Source organism: Oncorhynchus masou, chromosome 17 (assembly GCF_036934945.1).
Source record: "Oncorhynchus masou masou isolate Uvic2021 chromosome 17, UVic_Omas_1.1, whole genome shotgun sequence".
NCBI lineage: Eukaryota > Metazoa > Chordata > Actinopteri > Salmoniformes > Salmonidae > Oncorhynchus > Oncorhynchus masou.
The window spans coordinates 7,160,294-7,177,238 of record NC_088228.1 but is presented as its reverse complement, the minus strand read 5'-3'; the positions used below and the strand labels follow the sequence as shown (position 1 = coordinate 7,177,238).

Below are 16,945 nucleotides of genomic sequence, written 5' to 3'. Positions count from 1 at the left end.
TTGATAAAGAACAGTGACGCTAGCAAGAGCTGTATGCAGCTCTCTCTTTTCTTTCACGTTATTCAATTGTTACCATGCACCTACAAAAAAAGAAAGATCGCTCACATGTGCAAGTGCCTTTTTTTGTATTTTGAATTCCCATAAATATTGAAAGCATTTCAGAACAGATAATTTATTTCTGGGATGCTAGATCATACTATTAAATCAGCCTGTTGTATAGCTTTTAACACGAACTCACCTCCATGAAATCCAACATAGGAAGTTCCACCTTTAATTCGGGGCAGTTTGGTAACAAAGTAAACAAACACCCTTCCATTGTCACCTTCCTTTGATTTGTTTATTTCATTTATGGATGAATATCTGAGGAGATTCAAAGATCAAACATTTAAATGGAAAAAAAATACAACAAGTGTAACCTAATACTTTAGTTTTGTTCTCTCCAATAGTTGTGACGACAAATCTAAATGAGAATCACTCACTTGGCAGATGCCAGAATGTTCATGCTCTGGGAGTCCTCATCATAGTCTGTTTGGATGATGAGGACTTTGTCGGCAGATGTGGAGTCAAGAAATTGCCTAGAGAGAACACAGTTATGTTCCTAATCCTGTACCATTCTTATGAATGATCTACAAGGTTACACACACAAGTGATACAATTAGGGTTGCAAAATTCTGGTAACTTTCCCAGAATTCCCAGGTTTTCCAGAAATCCTGATTGGAAAACGCCTGGAATCAGAACGGAATAAGCAGGAAATCCAGGAATCTTCCAACCAGGAATTCTGGAAAACATTTTGGGAAAGTAATTGGAATTGTGCAACCCTATATACTTCTCTTCAAACTTTTAAGCAGACCTGATTTCTTTGAGGAAGGAATGCTCTGTGTCAAACTGTTGCAGCGAGAGAAGCTTGACGTTGCAAAGCTCTGTGTTCTGCAGCTGATGGATATCTGCTGCTGTCAATAGCCGGGAAAATGTTGTGACCTTCAAAACGAGCAAAAAACGATTTATGAGCAATATAAGATGCATTCTATTCAAAAGGTATATTCTTTAAAAAAATAAGATTCAAGTGAATTACCTCTGTAAAGTGGTAATGCAACCATTCCTCCTCTTGTGTGTGAGAGGCAATGAAGTCTGCCAGGGAATGATGATTCTGCTCCTCAAAATAGATTTGTGTCAGGGACTCGGTCTCATCAGCAGATAATTTAGTCCCGTCAAGTCGAATGACAGAATCTGGAGTTGCACAGTTCAGCATGATAAGCTTGGCTTCATCCAGGACTGTCCTCTGAGTGTCAGATTCATCAGACTCAGTTTTCATCTTCTCAGTCACTTGCAGGACCACAGAAGAGCATGTGTCTGAGTGATAGCCAATGAAGACATCATGTGGCTTGTAGCGGTCTGTCTTGGACTGCTGACTTTTCAAGGAGACAAAGTGTTTGACCCATTCCTTTAGTTGTTCGACAATCTCCGTCTGGTCCTTCTTGAGAACAGTGTTGATGTCCAGGTAGTGCTTTTCCAGACGGTTTATCAGGGGAATTGGGAACTGCTTATAGACCACCTCTTTCTCTTCAATGACAATTAGCCGGAAGTCTTTGTGAACTCTGCACTTCACACGATGGGTTCCCAATCCAAGATCGACATACTTCTGACCCCCAAGTGAAACATAGTACTGGTTGAGAGCGTCGTAGAGACTTTCGTACAGATTCTGAAGGTTCAGAAGCACAACAGTCTGGCCAGTTTCCATGCAGATCTTCACTCGGTTGATATTTCTGCAGATCTGAGTGTACTCTTGATCCTTTGGGAAGCTGGAACCAAAGATGATCTCTGGATGGTTGTGGTCTGAGAAGAATGTCTGCTGGAGAATCTGGAGGGCTGCATAGTTTTTGGTGAGGACAAGGAGATATCGGCACTCCTCATCTTGGTAAATGGAAACAATGTTTTGTTTCACCAGATCAATAGTGCTGATGCCATCCAAATCAGGTTGAATTAATTGGCCGGGCAGCTCTTTGGTGAATATACGCACTGCGTCCACATCATCCCTTCCACTGAAGTTCCTTAGGACTGCTTCAATGATTTTACCTGTACTGGGGCTCTGCTTAGAGGCCTTGGTGATGGCGAACATCATCTTCACCAGACTATAGTAATCTCGTAGACCGAAAAACCCTTTGCCTTTCTTGCAAGTTGTCATATATGCTTGGGAGAAAGGTGTGAAGAGGTGCTTAACTTTCTCCAGAATCATCTTGTCAGATGAGCATATGCCTTTCGCACTTTCAAGTAGCTCATTTTGGTCTGGATCACCACGGGACACAAAAAGGCCTCTGTTCATCTTGGCAGGGTCCAAGGCCCAATTGGAGATGCCAATGAATCCAACTCTCTTATGAGGCAGTGGCTCATCATCAATGCAGCCTTCCTCCAGTAAAGGGTGTAATGTTTTCAGAGGCATTTTTGGGGAGTCCTCTGCCAATCCAATCTCATCTAGAACAACAACAGAGATGTACTCCTCCAAATTCTTGCTCTCTTGGAAGCGGGCACATTGTCTGAATGTGTTGATGATTCCCTCTGGCGTGGAATGAGGGCTGCACTGGAAGGACACCAGGTGAACCTGTTTCAGCCTTTTGTACAGTTCAGAATGTGCAGCTTGGCCCTGCATGGCATCTGCAACCAGAGTTTTAGACAGAGATTTGGAGCTCCCAGGCTTGCCAACCAAAAACAGGGGGATTCGTAACTCGATGCAGATCACCATCATGAAGACATTCTCTTTCAAAGCCTTGTTCCTTGCTATTGTCTCTCCCATTGGGACACCGCTTAGCAGAAGGTCCTGCATGACTGAGATTTCCTGCTTCATCTGCTTTGGGGTGACTTGGGGAAGGAATTTGCAGATTGCGGTCTGGTATTCACCTTTTCTTTCTAGACAGGCTTGATAACATACACCAACAGCCATCAACAGTGACCAAACAACTGGATCACTGGCAAGTGAGTGTAGTTGGTCACTCCTGCTCCTTTCCTCCTGGGGTTGTTTCTGGAGGAATGCTTTTAACTCATTCTGAAATAGTGAGTGGTTGTTGTAGAACCACACAAACACTTGCATGCAGCGCTCCACATCCCTGAGACTGACAAAGCTGCATTCGTCTTTCCTCTCTCTCATAAATCCCTGCGATGATGACAGCACATCAGTGATCATCCTGATGGATTCTCTGTTGATTGAATTTGTTTCCACAACTCTCTGTACAATCTGCTGGATGTACATTTTCTCTGTGTGATCACAGAGTTGCCCAAAGTCCCACACCAGAGGGATCATGCTCGGGGGCAACACTTGGACCCTATACACCAGCTGACGAAGAGGGATTGATCCAAGTCTTTCTTCAGTCTCTTCAGCTCTGACCCTGTACCCTAAACCAGCTGCCTCCAGCCTCTTGATCATGTTATCTGTGTGTTTCCTGTAAGGATTGCACGCAGCAATGATTTGGAGGCCAGTTTGGGAGCTGAGTTGTTGTCCTTGCACAGTGTTGTCACATAGGATCTCCTTAATGCTGCTTATTGCTTCAGTGGTATTAGCTTCATCGAAGAAAAGAACAGAATCAAAATCGTGTTTCTCTTTATTGGCAACCGCAATCTTCTCTGCCTCCCGCACCTTGTTGTAGATCATGTCAGATGTAGTTCCACCGTGAACTTTGACGAGTTTCATGTTCTCCGTGGGCGCCCCACTCCTTCTCAACTCGCACAGGAACTTGATGAGCCGTGTCTTCCCACAGCCAGTCTCCCCCATTATGATGACTGGAATGCCACACCTGAACCTCATGTGAATGGCCATCATCTTAAGTATGTTGTCGGTGGTGAGCTCATACGTTTCATCAGGGTCTGTTGGCCACTTGGTCCCCAGCACACTACATAGACGCTCAATCTTTTCTGCTCGAGAAAGTTGGTCAAAGTCGATGTTAAAGGGAACTCTTTGAAGTCTGAGGCCATTGTACAGGTTTTTAGTCATAATGTTTCTCTTGATTACCGCATTTGTTGATGGATTGATGGCGTCAACCCCATTTTGCTCGTTCAGCCGTAGGTGAAATCCAATGAAGGTCATGGACACATGGTCATCATTGAAGAAGATGTATGGATGCGGTTCTGTTTCCCATCTCTTCCTGATGAGGAACGGGGCTAGATCTCTTTCGTCGAGTCCAGTGTCCATCGGCTGCCTCCCATGGCTCTGGTCAGCGATGCAGAGAGACGGAGTGGCAAAGTCCTTGGCCATCAAGATCATGAAGTCAACCACAAAGTTTCTGAATCCCCTAAGAGTGTCTCCAACAAACTCAAAGTTGCAGAAATCCGATGTCTCACAGTCGAGCAACTGAAGATTGAGAAATCCAGCAAAGTTCTTCAACTCTGCCCAGGATGGATCAATTATACCACAGTAGATGAAGAGCATTTGAAGACACTCTGCATGAGTTCCTTCAACTCTTTGGTAGTTGAAGCTGTCGAGATTCTCACCCCTATGGAACCGTGTTAGATACTGGTATGGTCTTTGAAAGGTCTCACTCCTGAAACACTGGTCATCCATGAGTGGGTCCTCAGTGTCCAGTACTGGATCGTCTCCATTTCTCGCTTCCAACCCCATAACCTCTTTTGGTGGACGGCAGAAGACCTTAGGAAAGACCTCAAAGAGAGGAAAGTGTCCCTTTGGATCCTAAACAAACAAATACATGCCATATTAAGTATTTTGACAAACACTACCTCCATGACTAAAATGGGTTGTCGAACAGATAAAGTATTTAAAGATATATTTATTAAATATTGTTGTATTTTGTTCATTAGTCCACTGTTGATATGATCCCAAAAAAGTGTGCATGTCAACAAGATAAAAGCATTTTCTGGACAAAGCAAAAAGTGTGATGATGAAAATTGCATCATATGAAGCTAAACGCAATGCTAACCGTAAATCACTGTAGCCTAGTAAACTAAGTCAAATCTTGGGTTGCTGACTCCACCCCACGGACTACTTTCAAGGTAAAGAAAAGGTCATGTTTTTTCATGTGAAAAGGTCTATCCCCTTTAATAATAATAATAATAATATAAATAATAAATATATAATACATAAAAAATATATAATATATAATACATAAAAAATAAATAAATACATAAAAAATAAATAAATACATAAAAAATAAATACATAAATAAATAATATATATATATTTACTTTACTAAAATGTAGTAAAGAAACCTTTTCCTGCTAAGCATCCCAGACCATAGTTGGTTAAAATTACATGATGCACACGAGATGATTTCATCAGTGTTTTCAGATAATGACATCGGAAAACACTGATCTTCCGCCATCTTTTTATGACCACAAAAAAAAGTAAATTGAACACGCTAGCAGCTAGCCACTGGTCTGCGTTTGGTAGGGCTATTTAACGGTATACTTCAAACCGTTTCACGTGACATGACCAAAAAAAAAAAAAAAAAGATTGACACTTACAGATCTTGAAGCATGTCTGAGCGGTTCATTGGTGGATTGTAGTGTCTCAATCACATACAAGTGCTTGTTGCTGCATTTCCACATCAGTCCGTCGGAATCCGTCAGGTAACGCAGGAAGAACAGTTTGAATAGAAATTCATGCAATCCTTTCTGTACCTGGAGAAAGCACGCATGTAAATATCCTGTCACAGAAAAACATCCAACTATTTTCAATATCTTATTAATACTAGGAATATTTACCGAGGATGTGACATCAAAATGAAAGACTTTGTGTTCCTTGCTTTCTGGCGTTTCAAACAAGGACTGAAGAATGATATGCTCATCGACCTTGGGCTCAATTAAGCGAATGCATTTACGGAATGTGGTTCCCATTGTCACAGTCCCCTCCAGTTTTTCATACAACCTCTGTATGTACAGAGATTTTCCTACAAATAAATAACACATTTGATTCAGCTCTACAAAGTCCTAGGTCAAATTTATGGGCATTGAATAATTTCTACTTAAATAACTCATATGTGTTGAGTTTCAGAAATACTAATAGTTTATACTCTCAAGACTTGCAACTGAAATTAAAAACGCACATTTAAAAAAAAACATTCATAATATTAAATATACCAGGGTTACATTTGAAAACCCATGTTTGGCACTGTGGGACTATACGAAGTGAAACACATTCCGTATGGTGTGACTTACCAACTCCAGCCCTCTGGGAAGACACAAGCCCAACAAAGTGTCGACCTTTGAACACAGATGCCGCACTGGTCTGGTGTGAGGGGACAGTGTAATGCCTGGACAGGTATCTCTGAATCCTCTCAAGAGACTCCTGTGGCACCATGTTCCGTTTGCACTGATTGAAGGCAGTGGGGATGTAGGTGTGCTCTCCTTCTGCGCTGCAGATGATCACCAGCCTGTAGTTGCTCCTGGAAAATGAACTCAGTTTCTGAAATAACTTCTCCACTGCGTAGCTCACCTCATAGCTCAGCTGGTCTGCGAAGAGCAGGGTATAGATCTTCTCACCCATGTAGCCTGGTGTGAGACATCGCCGGAAGAAAAGCTCCACCTGCTCATAGGACGTGGCAGGGGTACACAGGAGGACTTCATCATAGGTAGGCAGCTGCTCATAGTCACTGGTCATATACAAGCAGATGCTTGAAGTCAAGATTTCATCTTGTGGGCAGATTATGAGATTAGGTTGACAATTGAAGAGGCCTTTTGGGAGCTTTCTCCGGACTGTATTCTCACTTGGTTCTAAAAACATGGGTTCTTCATCATCTTCTTCCTGGTTCTCTTTGTTGGCCAACATCTCTAGCAATCTACCAAAGCTTCTGGTGTCTAAGGAGTCCTGGAGAATGCTCCTCATATCTTTCATGTAAGCATCCCAGACCAGATCCAGTTTTCGTAAACCAACAGCCTGATCCAGAAGGCTCTGCAGAACATCAATGGCACATTTTTCCTCATCAACAAAAGAAGAATCAAAGTCTCCCAAGTCATTATGAAGGTCAATGAATGTCTGAAATCGGGGGTCTTCATCTTGCTCGGGGTCTGTCCCGCTGTTCTGAAAAGTCAACCATGTCTCCCACACGTCTGACACGGAGCAGTCAGGTTTGATGAAAGAGAGCATCATCAACACCTTTTCATCCAACTTAGTGTTCAAATTCTTCTCTGTCAAAACATTACAAAGGTAGACTATCTGCTCCGCGGTGTAATAGTTGAGGTAATAGTGCTGAGATCGCTGTTTGTCCATGAATCTGTTCCAGTCATCCAAACACACCTCTATCTTCCTGCACAGGTCTGTAAGATGGTCCATTGCATTGCCTTGGACCATTATGTTTTGTAGAATGTTGCCAAGGTTGAATTCCATTACGATACCAGTATCACTTTGAGTATTACAGTGAATCTTGGCCTCCCAACACCTAAAAAGTGGGTTCCCAGCAGCATAAAGAGCTACAAAGGCTACAGCTAGCCTCTGGACACTGTCAAAAACCTGAGAAGATAAAGCCAAGTTATTGTTTAAAACTTCAGTTTCTGTACATAAAATCATATATTACAAATAAAATATATAATCTCAGGTAAGTTCATTTAAAGATCCTGTGATAGCATGATATTTTCAGTCACTATTATTTCAGGTGTGTGATGATCCTCAAGGTCCCCAATCACATTACCTCAGTAAAGTGATCCACCTCAATCTGGCTTGGTTCCCCCTTTCCAGACATCAGCATGAGCTTGTTCTGCAGATCTCTCAGGTCTTCTAAGGAGTAGTTGCGCATCTGATCTTCCTCCTGGTGCTCTGGGATCTGCAGCTTCAGAGCAGTGTCTAAACACAGCTATTGAAGAAAACAACCATGGGCAAGATCCAATATAAGAAGCATCAATCTGCGGGTATTCAGGAAAGAGCTTACAGATACTTGTTAAACAATAGCAGAAAGAAATTGAAAACCTTGTACGAGTACAAACATAGACAGCAGTGCTGAGCGATTAGTGCCTTCTGAGGTCGGTAATCGCTCAACACTACTAGACAGTAACTCCTTAATAACGAAGATACATCTTCCAACAAACTAATATAAACAAATCCTTCAACAGTAACCTTCCTAATTTTATTGAACATACCTTCTTCTGGTTTTGTGCACTGATAATGTAGATGCCTCGTGTGTTGATGGATGTGGCCAATGAGAGAGAAGAGAGTTCCACAGAACCGTGGCTGTCCTTCGCCATTTTCAGCCACTCTAAATGACGTGCAGTGTCCCGCTGCAATCAGGGAGGAAACAACTGTGAATATAGTTTTCAAGCATTATTTCTGTAGCTCAGTCTGTAGAGCATGGCGCTTGCAATAACGGGATTTGTGGGTTCGATTCCCGTGGTCCACCTGTAAGTTAAAAAAAAAATGAATGGACGCACGACTGAGTCGCTTTGGATAAAAGCTATCTGCTAAATATATGACATTACATATTATATCATGTCCAGTAAATGATGCTCTGCAAAAAAAAAACACAATTCTGAAAGTGTAGTGCTGAAGAGCCATTATTTACAATGTTGAAATACAGGCCTCAGTCCTTCAGGTTTGACAAGCTTTTCCCCAGAATGTTAAATAAGTCATAATTATCATAACATCTAACCAGCTTATTTGGTATGTTGCTGTCATTTCCAAGTGCCTTCCACAGTTTTGTCAAAGCCTCCTTGAAGGCATGAAAGTCGGCATCTGGTGGAAGGCCATAGAGCATGGAGGAGTAACCAAGAACAGCATCGTGGAAACAGGCTACACGGTCCACATCCAAGTCGTTCTCTCCGGCAGAGATGGAGGCCAGGTCAACAAACACTTTCAGCTCGTTGATATCTGCAACAGCAAAGAAAAACTGTTTAAGTTCGTTATGGGAAACACTAACTAGTTGGCTACTACTGGTGATGCTCTTTTTCTGCCTTGCCTTCTGGTATGACCTCACCTTCAAGAGCTTCTTTGACCCATTTGACAAAGTTTATCCTCAGTCCGAGCTCTCGAAGACACCGTCTGCGAGGTTCTGTGATGTCCTCAAGATCCTTCTTGATCTCCAGCAAATTGTCATCAATGCGATTCAGACTCTCTTCCTTAAAGTCCTCAGTGTTCTGGAAACATCATAATAATTTATATGATTTCTATGATACTATAGCAATGCTACACTCTTAGAAAACAGGCTTCCAAAATGGTTCTTCGCTGTCCCCATAGGAGAACCATTTTTGGGTTCCAGGTAGAACCCTCTGTGGAAAGGGTTCTACATGAAACCCAAAAGGGTTCTGTAAAGGGTTATCATATGGGAAAAGCCGAATATGCCTTTAAGGTTCTAGATAGCACCTTGTTTTTTCTAAGAGTGTAGAAATGCTTAATATATTGAACCAAGATCACTTTTGTGAAGTGATAATTTTTCCAACTCACCATATCTAGCAGTGTCTGTAGTACTTTGAAGTCCCCTTGGGGACAGATAGTCTCTCTGACATCCATAATGATCTTGGCCGATTCCAATGCTAGATGAAGGTCATGGTATTGTTGGATTTGCTGGACCCTGCTCTTGATCCATCTTCCATCATCAGCTGAGTTGATCCTGCACATTATCTTCAGATCTTTTTCCATGTCTTTGTACTTGTCTTTGTAGGCTTCAAAGATACTATCCACCTCCTCCAATGATATCGTACCAGATCTCAATCTCTCATAGATGCTCCTGTAATTATCATTGCAACTCTGGAATATTTCGCTGTGGATCAGATCGAGAGTGTACACTTCTGTCTCCCTCTCAGGCTTTGGTTCTGTCTCATCTGTGTCAAGTTGGTTTTGTGAAAGCGCTTTGGCTTGGTTCTCCCAACACATAGTGAAAATGTAGCTGTCCCTGATAGCATGTAGGCTAGATGCCATCTGCCTGGTGTCATCACACAGGTTGAAGTATGTGACCACCCCAGTTACATTAGAGGAGTCATGGTCAAGTCTGTGAACTTCCATGAAATTATCCAGCGTCATCTGATCTATGTTCTCTTGGTTTTTGCGCTGCAGCTCTCTCACATCGACTGTGGATTAATACGGCATTTATGAGAACCTTAACCATGAGTGTTATGTCAAGTCATAAGGCTACAATTTCCTCAAGCAAAGAAATGCACGCAATGAACAAAATGACTATAACAATCCAAAATTCATGGTGAGTTGTGCATTCTATAACTGAATCACACAGTTTTCTTAAACTGAGGTTAAATATATCGTCTCCTTCTCAGGGAAATAATTTGCACATATCAGTCACTGGCGTAGCACACAGCCCCACAGCCCCCACAAGGCAGGGGTGGCCACTAGCTTTGGGGGGCCCCGGAGGTCCCCCAGTTAGCATATGAACATGTCATAAGTCATGACATTAAAAAATATATATATTACAAGAAATAAGCTTTTAAAATTGCATAATTTTCTCAGCCTCATGGCAAAATGTGTAGATTGGCAGGAAGTTAGCTCAGGGATTCTTGAAAGTAGGGTCGATCCTTATTTTTATTGTTGAAAAAAAAATACTTTGTTGCATTATTTGAGCTTTACATCTTGGGGAAATTATATAAAGGGAAAATGTTTATTTGGGGGAATTTTCAAAATACTTTCAATATTATTTATTAAATTTCCATGTCAGCTCTATGCCTGGAAATGCCCTGATCCGAAGCAAAGGATACCAATTTCAAACTCTCTAAAAACAGTGTTTGAAATAAAATAAAAACAGCTGCAGGGGGGCCCAGAGTGAAACAGTTTGGGAACCCCTGGTGTAGAGAATAATTATACCATCTAAACAGCTTTGAGATATCTTCTCCATAACCAAAAATATTATATTTTCATCTGTTTGAAGCTGGTGTACAAAACCAGAAAGTAAAAGATGCAAAAACTAAAGTTAAGAACGGGAAGCATAGAAATAGCGTACATAGAACAGATCTGCCGCTTCTTAAAAGTTGCTGCATGGTCAATCTGACATCTGTGTTGACCGTGCAGCATTTACGGTTATGTCCTCTGTATAAAGTCAGGGCATTCATACTTGCGCTCTGCTGAGCAGCGCAGAGCGGTTGTGAAGGAATCCCTCCGTATTGTTACAACATTTTAGAGGCGCACGGCGATGCAATTTGGCCTCTGCGAGCCTCCGGAAGCTTTTTATTTTTTACTGTGAATGAAAAAGACAAAATTTTATATTTCTCAACTCCATGAAAAATTAATTCAGTCAGATTTTTATCTAACTTCAAATCTGTGCTGAAAGATCTGATAGAATGATTATGTTTTCATTGGGGATTTTCCATATTTTAGATATATTTGTATTGAACTTTTATTTTTAGAGGCAAGAATATGTCGGTTTAGAGCATCTGTTGTCAACTCCCCTAAAGATAGATTTCTTTGTCATAATAAACCAAAAAATAAAATAAACCATTGTAATCACTGTTCTGCAACATATGCGGAAACAATTGAAGTATTTGCTGTGCTAGACGTAAGGGGAAATGTTTGCTTTATGTTCTAAATTTTTAAAAACATGACAAAATGCTAACAAAATGAGCCCTGGAGCATTATATCGTGCTATAAAACAAAACAAAAATAAGTTTGGAGATTTTAATTGATTTTTGTTTTTACATCTAATGTTAGAATTAAACAATCAAGGCCTTTAAACTCTTGCTGGACAATAATTGTAAAAATGTAATGCCTGACAATAGTTGACATAAATCCAGTTTAGCTGCATTTTATGAAATAAATATACAGTATATAAATAGGTTGTTCCTTTACATGGTGTATTAGTTGATACTTTGGCCTATCAGATATATATTTCAAATGTTGTTCATATTAATTAAGACAAATATTTGTGGAAAGAAAGTTTTTCAAGAATCCCTGAACTCTATAACAGCAACATTGTCACTCAGCCTCATGGCAAAAATCTCTGGTGGACATTCCTGCAGTCAGCATGCCAGTTGCTAGCTCCCTCAAAACTTGAGACATCTGTGGCATTGTGTTGTGTGACAAAACTGCACATTTTAGAATGGACTTTTATTGTCCCCAGCACAAGGTGCACCTGTGTAATGATCATGAAGTTTAATCAGCTTCTTGATATGCCACACCTGTCAGGTGGAACTGGCAAAACATTTCTCGTTCACTGATAGGGGTGTAAACAATTTTGTGCACAACATTTGAGAGAAATAAGCCTTTTGTGCTTATGGAAAATTTTGGGGAACTTTTATTTCAGCTCATGACACATGGGACCAATACTTTACACGTTGCGTGTTCAAACCTTGCGTTATGCCACTGTTGTTTTGCGTGAGGAAAATGTTGCAAATACTTAAACAAATATCATAAGCTCTTAAGAAATATATAGAGTTGAAAACATTGAACTCACTTTTGAGATGTTCCTGGAGTTTGTGGCAAAATATGAGAAGGCCTTCAACCATCTTCTTGTCATTGATGATAGCCTCCACTTCCTCCTCTCTCCATCTCAGTAATCGTTTCATGGCGTCCCTATCCTGACAACGACTGTCATCACACAGGTCATCTGTTTTTGGAAAAATACTGACGTCAACCCACATCCTACAGTTTGAGATGTTCTTTTTCCATCTGGAGTGAAACAATATTAACTAATATATATATATATATTTTTTAATTGTTGACTATTTCCCAGAACAATCACCTATCTTCAGCAACTGAGTGAATTCTGTTTTTCTTTCAAGGATTTGATTGAGAGTCTGGATCTGTATTTTCCCGTTGATGAATTTCTTTGCGACGGAACAGAACTCAGAGCTTGCCACTCCCATCCGCTCTTTAGCTTCATCTGTCAACCGGTTAATCAATGCTCCATTTGCACCTGAAAGTAGACAAACGTGTCAATTGTGGGTAAAAAGAAATGAGGGGGAAATATGATCTTACTCAAACACAAGGCTCTGAATGCAAAGGCTCAGGATGCAATAAAGGCAGGTATGTGTTGTTTTCTTTTTTGTATGTGTTACAATGCAATGCATGTATACTATATGCACCTTGTACTTGGTAGATGCTTATGGCCATAGGCCAGCTGAGAAGGTGCTTCATCACCAACTCCTCGCCCTCGACGTACTGTCCATCGCCATTTTTGGGCCAGGACTTCAGGACTATCACAGACATCAGCTTCTCAAACTTGCTGAAGTCATGTTTCGTCAACAGCTCACGAAGATTAGATTTGTCCTGATAATGAAAAGTGGTAAGACACAATCCAACATCGAAACCGTTCCAACTTTTTAAAATAGGATGAAGCATTTACTGTCATACATACGCACTTCAAATACATTTTATCATTCAAGCTACATACAGTATCATCATTTAAAAAAAATCTTGCCTGGCAAATGGCGGTGACTGCCTCCAAGGCACATTTCTCCAGAGAGTTACACAAATAGGGACTTGTCTTGCCCACTTCCTCGATCTTGTCACAGTAGATTTGAATCTGATGCATGGGCTTCTCCTGAAGGACACACAAGATCAACAGTTTTTACTTTCACAGTAGTACAAATGGCTATTTTTTTTGTTAGATGGGCAATCCGGAAATCAAAAACTGCAAAGCGGTCTCCCCGCCACGTGTTTTTGATAAACAGCTGAGGATATGGGGCTAGAGAAATGTAACCACTTTAAATTTCATAGACAGAGCTATGAATGCAAGGACCATCAATGAGATCCAAATGATAGTTTTAACTATGTTGTGAATCTATACAATTATTTACAATTACCTTGTTTACAAACAAGCTTTTTGTTTGATGGGGAATGTCAGTTCAACTAAGCATATGATTAGACATTGATTCTTTTAAAAGTAAAAAAAAAAATATATATGTACCAATTCCAGATTGCCCCGTTAAATGTATTATATGTTTTACAGTGAATTTAAATATATTTTACAATTGATTATAATAAATACCTTTTTTAGTTTTCCTTCAAAATCATTCAAGAAAGTACTTCTCCATAGTTCAGTGAATTCTTCATTCCCAAAAGTGACTGAGATCAACCTTTTCCAGACCTAGAGAAAATAATCACTCTGAATGTGAAAGAATCACTGTACACATCAAAATGCTATGCTAATGTACAATTATTTTGACTGATTCTTCTGATAAGGATTTAAAACTGCACAGTTACCATTGCTTTGACTTCAAGTCTAACATTCCTACCTTCATTTCAGGCTCAACCTTTGAGGTAAAATAGGACCCATGGTTAACCAATTTGCTTGGGAATGATTTTCGCCGCCAGTCCCTCATTGTTCGAAGTGTCTCCTCCAGAACTTCGTTTTCCTTACTTTTCACGGACTGGGAACCAAGACATTGATCACATTGAGATATTATTATTAATAATATTATACTATAATGATCATATTATAATCATGAAGAATAACACATATATTTGTATCTGATTCCTCACTTAAAATGCGTTTGCATTCAAATCACTTTTACCAAGAATTGTGCTCAAATAAAGCAATACAAAAATATTAGAAAATGAACATGTTGAGAAGTACTGAAATACCTCCCATTATGGCATTTGACTTAGTCTGTCAGAACTATTACGTTGTATGGAATTGAACAGCAAAAGACATTCACAACCGCCATTTGTAAATATTGCATCACCCATCTCATATGTATATACTGTATTCTATACTATGTCACTGTATCTTAGTCCAATGCTGCTCTGATATATGTATATATATTCTTAATCCATTCCTTACTTAGATTTACGTGTATTTTCGGGTATACGTTGTGAAACTGTTAGATATTACTGCACCTTCGGGAGCTATAAGCACAAGTATTTCGCTACACATCTGCTAAACACGTGTATGTGACCAATAAAGTTTGATTTGATATTCAGAAAGCAAAATGTTTTCCATTCACATAGGGTGTACCTGTGGATGGGAGCTTCCGGAAGTTTCTGCAATCAGACTGACCAGATGCAGGCAGTCCAGTGGAAGATCACAGCGGTCTGAATCAGTGTCCTTACAGATTGTCCCCAGAACACTCACAGCTGTTTTCAAGCAACATTCTCCATATCTGTCATCACTGATGACAACAACAACAAATAACTTGTGAGGGTCAAGGAACACAACAGGATGTTCTGTAACTGCATGAAGCTCAAATTATTTATAATACAATATTTTAAAGGCATGTCACTTTTAATTGTTGGATATTTTCTCTAGATATAACATAGTAAAAATATAATTTCTTTACCTGAAGTGTTGTCCAGTAATTTCAATAAGATTTGACAAAATCTCTTTCACTGGTTGCTAGATAAATTACATATCGTTGTTTAGTACAGTATATCACCACTAAATCCTGGACATTGTACATACCTTGATATGACAAAATGCTACAATTCTCAATCAAAGCAGACTATGAACTCACAAAGTTATGGACTGCATCCAGAATTCAATCTCAGTCCATAACATCATAATTTTTGCCTCACTGTTGCAAGAAATAACTTTTCAACCAAGGACACATACCCCATAGGTGTAGTAAGATGTTACAGACTTGAGACTGAACTGGAGTTGCTGAAGAGTGTCCAAGACACCCACATGGATGGCTGATATAAAGCTCATCAAGTTTTCCAACTGTAGCAGACACATCCAGGAGCGCACAAGTAGATGATCCACCTCCACCAGGTGTTTGTGTTCTGTCATGACCTTCATCAGGCTCCTGGATTCACAGTCAAGAGTCTCATTAAGATATTAAACATGACCAATAAAATATTCTACAGTGAGAAGGAAATGGTTTTCTGATACAAGTTTGAAATGCAGCTTTAGTTTTAAGTTCCATTTAAACTCCAGCTTTGGAACCAATCTCAGTCGACATTTCACAGATTCATACCTTGTGTCTCTGTAGGAGTCTTGTGTTCGGATCCCTTTAAGCCCTGCCCAGGTGGTAAACGGTGGATCCATGGTGGGTGGAATGGACTCAAAGGGCTTGCTGTCCCCTCTAAGCAGATGCAGGAGAGGGATGACCAAGATCCAGCTCACAACACGCCCCTCTCTTGCAACGTTGCATAGCGACTTAACTTCCTCTGCAACACTAGATGTATACAAATAACCACATATTAGCTTGACATTCATAATAACCTCCGGATTTCAAGGTTAACTGACTAAAAGACAATGAACATATACCTAATATGCTCGGGTAGGCCTTGGGTGAAGTCTGTCCAGTAAGCAAGGAAATCATCTCTTGGCTTTTTTGGCAGGCAGAGCAACTGACAAAGATGAGAGAGTTGACTTCCGTTGTCCTCTTTTAATCTGTACTTGTTGTACACAATCAGGATAATAATTCCTGCTTTCAGTGGGTCTGAGAGGAAAACCTCATGCTTTTCTCTGCCCTTTTGGGACTGAGGATCTAGGTTTTTCTCCATGAAGTTTTTCATGAGGCTTCTCACCTGTGGGAATACGTATAAATAATGATAAATATCACTCAACATGTTATTAATATCACTTTGCACTTTAAACATTTTAAGCATAAAAAAAACAGATTGAACTTTTGCAATGGGGTAACTATTTTGTGTGAGTTTGTGCGTGCATCATTTTGTTGGCTCTACACAAGAATATGGCAACTATGGATTTGAAGTCCTGGGCGGCTTCGTTAATTCAATTATACTGAACAAAAATATAAACGCAACATGTAAAGTGTTGGTTCCATGTTTCATGAGCTGAAATAAAAGATCCCAGAAAATGTTCCATATGCACAAAAAAGCTTATTTAGCAAAAAATATTGTACACTAATTTGTTTACATCCCTGTTGGTGAGCATTTCTCCTTTGCCAAGACAATCCATCCACCGGACAGGTGTGGCATATCAAGAAGCTGATTAAACAGCATGATCATTACACAGGTGCACCTTGTGCTGAGGACAATAAAAGAACCACATCCGGTTTATTCTTTCATCGTCTGAGACGAGCCACCCGGACAGCTGATGAAACTGAGGAGTATTTCTGTCTGTAATAATGGCCTTTTGTGGGACAAAACTCATTCTGATTGGCTGGGCTTGGCTCC

At 40.2% G+C, this 16,945-nt stretch overlaps 1 protein-coding gene across 1 annotated transcript in view; it reads right to left on the bottom strand.

Annotated features, from left to right (window-relative positions):
• Nucleotides 1–16,945, bottom strand: part of LOC135558357 (E3 ubiquitin-protein ligase rnf213-alpha-like) — a 63,700-nt gene that overhangs the window by 34,582 nt on the left and 12,173 nt on the right. Inside the window, exons 9-31 of the mRNA XM_064992106.1 lie at nucleotides 16,071–16,333; nucleotides 15,778–15,978; nucleotides 15,414–15,606; nucleotides 15,142–15,197; nucleotides 14,820–14,973; nucleotides 14,098–14,232; nucleotides 13,851–13,949; nucleotides 13,281–13,403; nucleotides 12,946–13,129; nucleotides 12,603–12,776; nucleotides 12,315–12,467; nucleotides 9,368–9,990; nucleotides 8,901–9,060; nucleotides 8,577–8,794; nucleotides 8,071–8,208; nucleotides 7,626–7,787; nucleotides 6,157–7,447; nucleotides 5,704–5,888; nucleotides 5,464–5,619; nucleotides 1,073–4,672; nucleotides 851–978; nucleotides 480–575; nucleotides 239–360 (exon numbers count right to left, since the gene is read on the bottom strand). Of these exons, the coding sequence (XP_064848178.1) occupies nucleotides 239–360; nucleotides 480–575; nucleotides 851–978; nucleotides 1,073–4,672; nucleotides 5,464–5,619; nucleotides 5,704–5,888; nucleotides 6,157–7,447; nucleotides 7,626–7,787; nucleotides 8,071–8,208; nucleotides 8,577–8,794; nucleotides 8,901–9,060; nucleotides 9,368–9,990; nucleotides 12,315–12,467; nucleotides 12,603–12,776; nucleotides 12,946–13,129; nucleotides 13,281–13,403; nucleotides 13,851–13,949; nucleotides 14,098–14,232; nucleotides 14,820–14,973; nucleotides 15,142–15,197; nucleotides 15,414–15,606; nucleotides 15,778–15,978; nucleotides 16,071–16,333 (8,614 nt within the window). The remainder of the gene's footprint in view (nucleotides 1–238; nucleotides 361–479; nucleotides 576–850; nucleotides 979–1,072; nucleotides 4,673–5,463; nucleotides 5,620–5,703; nucleotides 5,889–6,156; nucleotides 7,448–7,625; nucleotides 7,788–8,070; nucleotides 8,209–8,576; nucleotides 8,795–8,900; nucleotides 9,061–9,367; nucleotides 9,991–12,314; nucleotides 12,468–12,602; nucleotides 12,777–12,945; nucleotides 13,130–13,280; nucleotides 13,404–13,850; nucleotides 13,950–14,097; nucleotides 14,233–14,819; nucleotides 14,974–15,141; nucleotides 15,198–15,413; nucleotides 15,607–15,777; nucleotides 15,979–16,070; nucleotides 16,334–16,945) is intronic.